The sequence below is a fragment of the Somniosus microcephalus genome, chromosome 20 (genome assembly GCF_052327205.1).
Source record: "Somniosus microcephalus isolate GS21.2 chromosome 20, FLI_Smic_1.0, whole genome shotgun sequence".
Classification (NCBI taxonomy): Eukaryota; Metazoa; Chordata; class Chondrichthyes; order Squaliformes; family Somniosidae; genus Somniosus; species Somniosus microcephalus.
The window spans coordinates 36,470,980-36,483,306 of record NC_141006.1 but is presented as its reverse complement, the minus strand read 5'-3'; the positions used below and the strand labels follow the sequence as shown (position 1 = coordinate 36,483,306).

Here is a 12,327-nt window from a genome sequence, read left to right as displayed (position 1 = left end):
CAAATAAAATTAGAGAGTTAAATGCGTGGCTCAAAGACTGGTGTGGGAGAAATGGGTTTTGCTTCCTGGGACACTGGCACCAGTACTGGGGCAGGAGGGAGCTGTTCCGTTGGGACGGGCTTCACTTGGCCAGTGCTGGGACTAGAGTCCTGGCGGATCATATAACTAGGGCTGTAGAGAGGGCTTTAAACTAACTAGTGGGGGGAGGTTCCTAGAGAGCAAATAATAAAAATGACAACAGAGAAGGTCATAGACTTAGGTAGCAGTGGGGAAATTAAAAACCAGAGCATGTCAGGAAGGGGCAGAAGGTATGGAGTAAAAGGTAAAGTAATAAAAAGGGCAAAAGCAGGAACTAAGTGTCACAAAACATATTTGAAAGTTCTCCATCTGAATGCACGTAGCATTCGTAACAAAATAGATGAGTTAATGGCACAAATAACTACATATGGGTATGATCTTGTGGCCATTACAGAAACATGGCTGCAGGGTGACAATGCCTGGGAATTAAACATGCCAGGTTATTTAACGATCAGGAAGGACAGGCAGGAAGGAAGGGGAGGTGGGGTGGCTATGTTAATAAAGGAAGGAATCACTGTAATACAGAGAAATGATATTGGGTCAAAAGATCAGGATAATGAAACAGTTTGGGTGGAGGTAAGGAATAATAAGGGGAAAAAAAACACTAGTGGGCGTAGTCTATAGGCCTCCGAACAGTTGCAACTCTGTTGGACGGAGTATCAATCAGGAAATAGTTGAGGCTTGTAATAAGGGAACATCTATAATTATGGGGGATTTTAACTATCATATTAATTGGACAAATCAAATTGGGCAGGGCTGCCTTGAGGATGAGTTCATTGAGTGTATTAGGGATGGGTTTCTTGAGCAGTATGTAACTGAACCGACCAGGGGGCAAGCAACCTTAGATCTGGTCCTGTGCAACGAGACACGATTAATTAAAAATGTCCTAGTAAAGGATCCCCTTGGAATGAGTGACCATAACATGGTTGAATTCCTTATTCAATTAGAGGGTGAGAAGGTTGGATCTCAAACAAGCGTGCTAAGCTTGAATAAAAGAGACTATGAAGGTATGAGAGCGGAATTGAGTAGAGTGGATTGGGAAAATAGATTAAAGGGTAAGACGATACATGATCAGTGGTGTACATTTAAGGAGTTATTTTACAACTTCCAAAAAATATATATTCCACTGAGAAGAAAAGGGTGTAAAAGAAAAGACAGCCATCCGTGGCTAAGTAAAGAAATTAAGGATAGTATTCGACCAAAAACAAGGGCATATAAGGTAGCCAAATCTAGTGGGAGGATAGAGGATTGGGAAAACTTTAAAAGACAGCAAAAAATAACAAAAAGATTGATTAAGAAAGGGAAGATAGATTATGAAAGTAAATTAGCAAAAAATATAAAAACAGATAGTCAGAGTTTTTATAGTTATATAAAAAGAAAAAGGGTGGCTAAAGTAAATGTTGGTCCCTTAGAGGATGAGACCGGGAAATCAATGGTGGGAAATATGGAGATGGCAAAAACACCGAATGAATATTTTGTATCAGTCTTTACAGTAGAGGACACTAAGAATATCCCAACACTGGACAAACAGGGGGCTATGGGGGGAGGAGCTAAACACGATCAAAATCACTAAGGAAGTGGTACTCGGTAAAATAATGGAACTCAAGGTGGATAAATCACCTGGACCTGATGGCTTACATCCTAGGGTCTTGAGGGAAGTGGCGGTAGGGATTGTGGATGCGTTAGTAATAATTTTCCAAAACTCCCTGGACTCAGCAAAGGTCCCGGCAGACTGGAAAACTGCTAATGTAACACCCTTATTTAAAAAGGGCAGTAGACAGAAGGCTGGAAACTATAGACCGGTTAGCCTAACATCTGTGGTAGGTAAAATTTTGGAGTCCATTATTAAGGAGACAGTAACAGGACATTTGGATAATCATAATTTAATAGGACAAAGTCAGCATGGTTTTATGAAGGGGAAGTCATGTTTGACAAATTTGCTGGAGTTCTTTGAGGAAGTAACATATAGAGTGGATAAAGGGGAACCAGTGGACGTAGTGTATTTAGACTTCCAAAAGGCATTTGACAAGGTGCCACACAAAAGATTATTGCTTAAGATAAAAAATCACGGGATTGGGGGTAATATTCTGTCCTGGATAGAGGATTGGCTATCTAACAGAAGGCAGAGAGTTGGGATAAATGGTTCATTCTCAGACTGGCAATCAGTAACTAGTGGTGTTCCGCAGGGGTCAGTGCTGGGTCCCCAACTCTTTACAATCTATATTAACGATTTGGAGGAGGGGACCGAGTGTAACATATCAAAGTTTGCAGATGATACTAAGATGGGAGGGAAAGTAGTGAGTGAGGAGGACATAAAAAACCTGCAAGGGGACATAGACAGGCTAAGTAAGTGGGCAGATATTTGGCAGATGGAATACAATATTGGAAAGTGTGAGGTTATGCACTTTGGCAGGAAAAATCGTAGAGCAAGTTATTATCTTAATGGCAAGAAACTGGAAAGTACTGAAGTACAAAGGGATCTGGGGGTCCTGGTGCACGAAACTCAAAAGGTTAGTATGTAGGTGCAGCAAGTGATTAAGAAGGCCAATGGAATGTTGGCTTTCATTGCTAGGGGGATAGAATATAAAAATAGGGAGGTATTGCTTCAGTTGTACAAGGTATTGGTGAGACCGCACCTGGAATACTGCATACAGTTTTGATGTCCATACTTAAGAAAAGACATACTTGCTCTCGAGTCAGTACAAAGAAGGTTCACTCGGTTCATCCCGGGGATGAGGGGATGGACATATGAGGAGAGGTTGAGTAGATTGGGACTCTACTCATTGGAGTTCAGAAGAATGAGAGGCGATCTTATTGAAACATATAAGATTGTGAAGGGGTTGGATAGGGTGGATGCGGGGAGGATGTTCCCGATGATGGGTGAAACTAGAACTAGGGGGCATAGTCTTAGAATAAGGGGCTGCTCTTTCAAAACTGAGATGAGGAGGAACTACTTCACTCAGAGGGTGGTAGGTCCATGGAATATGCTGCCCCAAAGAGCTGTAGAAGCTATATCATTACATAAATTTGAAACAGAAATAGACAGTTTCCTAGAGGTAAAGGGAATTAAGGGTTACGGGGAGCGGGCAGGAATTTGGACATGAGTCTAGGTTCGGATCGGACATGGCCCTGTGGGTAGCGGAGCGGGCTCAGGGGCCGTGTAGCCTGATCCTGCTCCTATTTCGTGTGTCTAATTCTGTTAGATTCAGGAGATGGTTCTGTGATGGTAGATTGGCGGTTAGGATCAGATCAACCATGATCTTATTGAATGGCGGAGCAGGCTCGAGGGGCCGATTGGCCTACTCCTGTTCCTATTTCTTATGTTCGTATGCAATCATACCAACTAACAACACACAAGGGTAGGCACTTGGGTGTTTTAGCCAATGTTCATGAAAAGTTTCTGTTAAGGTGCTGTCAAACATTGAAACCTTTATTTTCAACACTTTGCATTCTTGGACAGATTTGTGTGCACCTTTGGAAGTGACTTAGTGAGTTGCAGTGAATGGTGAGACATAATAGTATCCCCTGCAATGATGATGAGTGTGAAAGGAATGGCTTGGGCATTGTAGGGATGCTTTATGGTGTTGGTGTGGGGTGGTGTCAACCTGGCGCATCATATGGCAGACAGGGTTTACAGCATCAAGTGAAGTAAATCTGGCCATGGTGAGGCCATCCCTGGCCTCCAAGGCAGCAATGTGCTCGGGTTCTGATGCCCTCTGTCCTGTGCAGCATCAGGTGATTGTGGAGAAGGTTGGTGGTGTTGTTGTTGGCGTGCCTGGTGCTGCTGGTGTTGGGGTTGATTGTGGTGGGATTGTGAGGACCAAGTTGAGAGAGTATAATGGGCACCCGTGTTGATGGAATAGATGGCAGGTGAAGTATAGGTGACAGAAGTGATCTGTCAATGGTGACAGAGGTAATGAGGTCAGACTGGATGGAGACTTGTGTATAGACTCGTAGCATGGTGAATCTGTTGTAAGGTAAGCATGCAGGTGCAGCAGGCGGTTAAGAAGGCAAATGGTATGTTGGCCTTCGTAGCGAGAGGGTTTGAGTACAGGAACAAGGATGTCTTGCTGCAGTTGTACAGGGCCTTGGTGAGACCACATCTTGAGTATTGTGTGCAGTTTTGGTCGCCTTATCTGAGGAAGGATGTTCTTGCCATGGAAGGAGTTCAGCGAAGATTCACCAGGCTGATACCTGGGATGGCAGGATTGACGTATGAGGAGAGATTGGGACGATTGGGCTTGTACTCGCTGGAGTTTAGAAGAATGAGAGGGGATCTCATTGACACTTATAAAATTCTGACAGGACTGGACAGACTAGATGCAGGAAGGATGTTCCCGATGGTCGAGGAGTCCAGAACCAGGGGTCACAGTCTAAGGATAAGGGGTAGGCCATTTAGGACAGAAATGAGGAGGAATTTCTTTACCCAGAGATTGGTGAACATGTGGAATTCTCTACCACAGAAGGCAGTAGAAGCCAATTCATTAAATGTATTCAAGAAGGAGTTGGATATATTTCTTAAGGCTAAAGGGATCCAGGGATATGGGGAGAAAGCAGGGACTGGGTACTGAAATTGGATGATCAGCCATGATCGCATTGAATGGCAGAGCAGGCTCGAGGGGCCGAATGTCCTACCCCTGCTCCTATCTTCTATGTTTCTATGGAAATGCATTGAGGAAGAGCTTATGGCTGAGGGAAGATATCTCTGTAAGCGGGGAGCTTTTACACGGGTTCATAGCGGGGTCCCGACCCACTGTGCGAAAAAAAACTTTCCCACCCAACCCACCACCGATTGCACCCGCTGACCCCCTGCAAAATTCTGGCCTAAGACTCTAGTGTCGGATTTAAGAATGTCACTTTCAAACTCAAGGTGAAATTCTATTGTATCATGATCACTCTTTCCTAGAAGATCCTTTACTATAAGATTACTAATTAACCCTGTCTCATTACACAAAACAAGATCTAAAATAGCCTGTTGCCTGGTTGGTTCCATGATGTATTGTTCTAGGAAATTCTCTCGAATACATTCCATGAACTCATCCTCCAGACTACCCTTGCCAATTTGATTTGCCCAATCTGTATGCATATTAAAGTCCCCCATGAGTATTGTATTACCTTTGTTACAAGCTCTTGATTAATACACTGTCCATTGGTATAGCTACTGTTAGGGGGGCCTATAAAATACTCCCACCACTGTCTTCTGCCCCTTGTTACTTCTTATCTCCACCCATACTGATTCTGAGCCAAGATCCTTTCTCACTACTATTCTTACGTCATCCTTAATTATCAGGGCTACCCGCACCCCCCCTCCTGTTATAGTCCGCCTGTCTTTCCGATAAGTCAAGTACCCTGGAATATTTAGATCCCAATCCTGGTCACCTTGTAACCATGTCTCTGTAACGGCTATTAGATCATACCCATGTATCACTATTTGTGCCACTAATTCGTCTACCTTGTTACGAATGCTTCGTGCATTCAGGTAAAGAGCCTCTAGTTTTAACCTTTTACCATTATTCCCTGCTTTCATCTTATTAACTGATGCACGATTACTTTTAAACTCTCTGTCCCTTACTCTCACACACTGCTTATCTTAACCCAAATCGATGCACTGCTCCATTGCCTTGACTTTTCTCTTCAGTTTGAGTCTCTTCCAAGTAAAAGGATGAATACATTGTCAAACACTCTCAGGCAGAGATGACCCAGCTTTTTGGAGCTGGGGGCTGGATGCACATGTTCAAACTAGTGAGTGGACCACATATCAATATGTGGAAATGCAAGCCCCACATTACCAAAGACTTCAAAGCCTTCTGTTGTACATCTCATCCCCCTTCTTTCCTCTTATTCTCCCCCTCCTTTGCACTCTCCTTCCACCCTGCCTCTTCTCAAAGTTTGAAAACTGGTGGTTTTCTAATTTAAAAAAAGTTATGCCGCTTATCTGAAGGCACATTTTGTTTGTATCACTTCAGCAGAGATCATTATGGTGTTGCCTATTAGAGCATGACCAAAATGATACCTCTATTAAATTGCTGAAATGTAAAAAAAAAACACTGAATGTAAATACATTCTTACACTCTGGAAAGAAGTCCTTAAAATCAGGAATTACGACTATTTCAAGAGAACCTCTGGATCCTCAATATTTTGGCACTCCTATGCATGACAGTTAGTCCTAGCTTGGCGCAGAGCACTTTGGACACCTCCTCCACGGTCATAATGACAACTTGTTTCATTTACCTCTGCATTTCCCTCACATTACAAGGGAAAGCTTCACATTAGCCAGGCCCATGTTTATTTAACTCAATACTTTACTGGAACACAATTGAGTCACTTAAACTCCACTACTTAAGGCGCTCATTCCAATGGCTGCTCCTTTCATTGATTACTTGGTTATATAATATGTCCACTAATATTCTTTAGTATTACACTGTGTTCGCTAAGGCAGTCCTTTAAGGGGAGTGGGCAGCTTAGTGATTGCATTTACTCACTCCAGTAGGCTTCACCTGGTTTCATGAAAAGCACGTTTCTCTTTTTTAAATGAGCTTGGTCTAACAATGTGATTTGCTCCATTGCCATCAGAAAGTCAAAATTATGGATCTCAGAAGCTCCCTACTGATCCAGCAATTCAGGGAAAAGCAGGTAGGACAGCCAGCTTGCAAAATAATTAGGAAGTCCTTATTGGGCCTAATGGCCTGTTCCTGTTCCTAAAAACATCTTATGGAAATGGGGGAGTGGCAGGCTGTAAAATCCCATTCTCATGCTGAGCTACAGTTCATCTGTTTCATGACAATGAATTTATTGACCTGCTCGTGAGTTGGTTCCCCTTCCGCTTTGAGACTACAAGCATGCAAATAGACATGGCATCAAATGAATACAAGATAGATAAATGTGTTTAACTGGTGAAAGCGACCGCAGCAGGTTTAAAGAAAAAGAAAATCAATGATTTAATTGAGAGAATTTTTTTTGCCTCTGTTACTGTGGCAGACATCATCCCTCAGCCAGAAGGGCAGCAGAACAATCTGCTCCCAGTAGGTACTGAACGGTGGCCCAGTGTCATTTACCTTCTTAGTTCCTTTCCCTTCCTCCCTGTCTGCTGGGTCATGATACATCCTCCCCCCATTAACAAACATGCCAAGCAGCTTCTCTTTGAACAGCCTGTCAGGAGCATCCTGCACCGACACAGTCTTTTCAAGAACCAGTCAACTATGCTATTTATGCCCTGGAACATTGCAACGTCATAAGAACAACAGATGGCAACAGAACAAATTAAATTAGTTTTGTTTTTAAAAAAAATACACATAATTTTAAGGAAATAATGAATTCAGATATGTACATTTTTTTAAAAATGACGCATGCTTTTGCACTGTATGTGAAAGTTATCCCTGGGGCTTTGGTACAAGCAGCACTTTCTTATTATTGCTTACATAATGATCTGCTTGGATGAAAATGAGTTACCCATATATTCAAGAGCAAATCCCATCATGCTGACAGAGGCGTCACTGCGAAAGGCCAGAAAGAGGTTGTTGCTGCTGCTCTCTATTCTGTCAGGCACCTGCGAGCCTTGAAAGCTGCCAATCAGAGAACTGAGAGAGTCTGGTCCATCATAGATATGAAGGAAATCATAGCCTGGTTCCACACTGAAGCTGAAAGCACAGAAAAGGAACGTGCTTCAATATGGCTTTCAAAAGTAATTAAATCAAAATTACAGTCTTTTTGAAGGCTGCTTCATGGCTCGTGAGCACATTCAATGTTCTTTGCAAAGAGGCCAAAAACCTACACCTTATTAGCAGCAGGGGTCTTATTACGTAGATGCCATGACATGAGAAAGCTTTTTACTGATACCATTTGTCTTGCTCAATTGTCAAGATCACTGCTGAATAAGATACTTTTCTTTCTTGGGTTCAAATTCATTTGATTTTTGTCTTTTTTTTAATTTTCCCACTCACCATGCTTTAGGTCTCCCGCCTACATTCCAATGCAACAAACCCCAGGCCCCTATCATTGCCATTTTAAAGATGTCCCTTGAAGTGGGGAAGTAGATGAGGATGACACCTTGTCTGAGTTTTCCCTCCTGAGGGATACATTGATTGTAAAGAAAAAAATCAATGGTACAATCCTGATCCTTACCTAGATCCGGAGTCCCGCCACTCTGTGACACTGACTCTGGATTGAGCTTGTCACTGATAAATTATTTTATTTTGTCCATAGATGTTCAATGTTAATGTCTGTGAAATTTCCACAGGGAAAAAGGAGACGCTGGCCCCAAAGTTGCTGGGCTCACTCTGCCAGTGCAAATATAACACAGCGGAACCACTGAGCTTCCCCAAAGAGAGAGACAGAGAAAAGAAGCACAGAAGAGACGACAAACACACAGAAGGGAGAGTAAGAGGGAAATACAGAAGGATATGTGAGGATGAGGGACACGAAAGGGCAGGAAGAGAGACTCGTAAAAGTGAAGGAGAGAGGCTACTTTGTTCATACTTAGCAGTATCTGTATCTTTAGTGACAGGGATGTGAAAAGCTGAGTTGTTTTGTACACAGTTGTTAAAAAACAAAACAAATCAGAACTTCTGTTTCTGTTTATTGTCACCAAGAATAGATTGTGTGAGTGGCATGGTTTAAAATATATTTAAAAATTGAATATAAATTTGCCCCTGATCTTCATAATTTTGCTGCGACAAAATTAGGTGCGTCAATCCCTGGAATTTCTGAGTGTAATATATAACGACAGAAGTGGTATTATATGAACTTTGATATTCAATATGGTAAACTAGATTATAAGGAACAATTGGTGAAGAGCAATTCCAAATTCTGCCGGCAAAATCTTCTCCGAATAACATCACAAATTGTTGCTGCACATTTTATTTTATTTGAAATCCTGCTTTAGTCCTCAAAGAATTACAGGATGTGAGGTATATAAATGGGCAAGAATTTCTGAAGACCTTTTGTCTATTTCCCATTGATTTGCACAGAAAATTGCAAAATATTGCCTAATATTTTCCATACTGCTCAGAACTCATGGGACTGTAATAATTGCTGTCTTGGAAGGCTGTTCAAATCAACACAACACAGTCCTTTAGCAAGGTTTCAGCAGGAGATAATGCCCGTGGCATCTTCATCAGTCCCAGGATGTGAATGCCTGGTGAGGAAAGGTCACAGTGCCACCCTCCAGCTGCTATCCAACTTCTATTCTGCCATTTCCCAATTAGCCTGTTGCAAGACCAGCATGAAAGGGCTTTCATCATTAAAAATAGAACAGCTGTTCTGCATGTCTGAGCAATATTTTAACATGGGCAAGTGAATATTATATTTTTATATTCACTGAATCGCATTACATTTAACACTGCATATAAAACAGGGGTTTTTCATGTGACATTTAGCTGTTCATAGAGTTGGTCATTTTTCTAATCAATACTGATTATACAAACAACAATTCTCATCTATTATTGTCTAGATTTTATCAAGATCAATGCTTTATGTGAAGTAGGTAAAATATGCACCCTTTTCATTTGATCTCAACTTAGTGGGACTAATTGGATAGCTCTTTCAGAGCTGGCACAGGCATGATGGGCCGAATGGCCTCCTTCTGTGCTGTATGATTCTATTTTTTATACACAAAGCATCAACCATACATTAGTCAGAGTTGCACAAATAATGTGTCTGTGAAACCCATCTGGACGTTATTTCTTTACTCAGAGCTGCGAAGGCGAGAGTCTGGTGTACAAACCTTTGACTGGTTTGATCTTCACACTTTCCATTTTCACAGCCCACAGACATCAGAAACTTGCTCTCAAAAGTACATGCTTTTCACTGTGTTGGGCAGTGTATGGTGTTCAAGAAACTCATTGCTGGATGCTACAGGGATGTTGAAGTGTCAAACTCATTGACCTCAAACATATCCTTTCTGAGCCGATGGGCCATCAAAATTTAATTGTGCTCCCTCACCCCCCACCCTGCAGTGCATAATGCTGTACAGGAGATTGACTGGTGCGAATCACTGGCTTTTCACGCTCTTGATCCAAATTACATCATACATCTTTCACACTGAATTGTCCTCTATTTCAATTTGCTTTTTATGTGCTCACTATGCACTATAAATTAGAAAAACTACTGTGATTTGTGTTTAATTTTGCAGCATTTTATCCTGAGAGTTTATCACACGGGAACTGTTATGTTCCACAGTTAATGTAATATTAGAATCCCAGAATATTACAGCGCAGAAGGATGCCATTCGGCCCACCGTGCCCGTGCTGGCTCTTTGGAAGAGCAGTCACGCTTAGTCCACATCCCCGCTTTTTGTCCGTAACCCAGTAAGTTCCTCATCTTCAAGTAGCTGCCCATCTCCCTTTTAATCACCTCATTTTCATGTAGAACTTACCTCTGAAATGCCAGGGAAATTACATAGTCGGGTGATACGGTCACTTTCCAGTCACATTCCTTGCCATGAGGATAGGGCTCTGGATAAAAGGGAGATAAGATGATTCCTGTGGGCCCGGTCAGATTCCCTCCGCAGGGAGCTGGGAAAACAAGTGAAAATTATGAATCAGGTTGAATTTAGGAAATAAGATTAAACAAAAAAAGCGAAAATCAATCTGCAAGGTTAAACAGAAAACATTTCAAGTAATGATTCACCACATTCTTTCCTGTCAGGCTTCTCACTGTTTTGGAGCAAGTCACTACGGCGGAAGTTAGACGTGTCTGGCAGCAGCTGGCAAGACACTTGCGCCAGGATTTTTCCACTTTATTTTTTCCCTGCCAATTTTCTCCCCCACATCTCTGAAAGGCAGTTACTCCTTGTTGGGGTACAGTTAATTTCACAGGCATCGATTGCTTTCCGGTACCTTGTAGCTTTTATTGACATGCATGTATGCGTGTGCTCACTCGACCACAGGTATGGGCCACAGGCCATAATGGTTAGGGGGGTGAAATAAAGAGTAGATTGCCTTTCAAAAGCTAGGCTTTATTAACCTTAAAAAACCAGCAAGTACATGTTGAGCACCCAGTCTCAACCACTGTAGAAAACTGAATTTAAGATGGCCACCACAGGTCACATGGAATCAACTAACCAATAAGTTTACAGCATATATCTCAAGGCAGGAAAACAGGCAACCAATTACAATGCTTCTTATAAAACAAGAATAATCACCACATTCACCCCTCCTTTTAAAATATACTTCAACCTAGGTAGCCTTTACAGTTTACAATTAGTTATTTATGACGAGAGCAATACATGTATAATGCCTTCAACAATTTTAAAATTTTACTATTAATTTATTAATTATTTTAAAAGTCCATTTTTAATCGGTCGACCGGATATCTTGTTTGTGTCGACCTTCTTAGCCTTGGTGGAGTTCCTTGCCCTCCCACACCAGGAGACACAGAAATATCTTCTGCAGGGAGGCTATCAATATCCCAATCATCAACAGTTTCCGGATTGGAAGTCCCATTAGAAGGTAGACTGGGAGGGTCATGAACATCCATCGGGGGCAGACTAAGAGAATTGTAAGTGTCTGCAATAGGATTGGAAATATTCGTAGTATCTGTGACGACATCAACATTATCTGAATTATGGCTATTGTTAATGTCCTCAGGAGAGGGCTGGCCACCACAAGGAGCTAAGTCTTTAACTGAAACTGTACTTTCTTTCCCATCTTGGAATCGAATGTGAGCATATTGGGAATTTGCCTCCAATAGCTCCACCTCCTCCACTAAAGGATCATACTTTGACAGTCTAACATGGCGTCGGAGCAGCACAGGTCCCTGCATAGTAAGCCATGAAGGTACCGAATATCCCATAGTGGATCTCCGTGGATAGTTGAAGAGCCTTTCATGAGGGGTCACATTAGTAGCCGTTGAAAGCAATGATCTAATGGAATGCAGGGCATCAGGCAGTACCATTTCCCACTGTGTATTCTTAAGGTTCCGGGTTGTCAAAGCCAACATAACTGCCTTCCAGATCACCCCATTGTATCGTTCGCACTGTCCATTACCCTGGGGATTATACGGGGTAGTTCTGCTAGTAGAAATTCCCCGACTCTGGAGGTATTCCTTCAACTGGGAAGACATAAAAGAACTTCCCTGATCCGAATGGAAATACGCAGGCATCCCAAAGATGACAAAAAGTTGAGTCAGACATTTAATAACTGTAGCAGCTGATACATCTGCACAAGGAAAAGCAAAAGGGAACCTTGAAAACTCATCCACAACAGTAAATATATATCGATTCTGAGTCGTTGAAGGAAGAGGCCCCTTAAA

General features: G+C 42.1%; 1 protein-coding gene across 1 annotated transcript in view; it reads right to left on the bottom strand.

The window, feature by feature from the left end:
• Positions 1 to 12,327, bottom strand: part of csmd2 (CUB and Sushi multiple domains 2) — an 807,040-nt gene that overhangs the window by 323,596 nt on the left and 471,117 nt on the right. Inside the window, exons 23-24 of the mRNA XM_085962435.1 lie at positions 10,451 to 10,589; positions 7,528 to 7,715 (exon numbers count right to left, since the gene is read on the bottom strand). Of these exons, the coding sequence (XP_085818561.1) occupies positions 7,528 to 7,715; positions 10,451 to 10,589 (327 nt within the window). The remainder of the gene's footprint in view (positions 1 to 7,527; positions 7,716 to 10,450; positions 10,590 to 12,327) is intronic.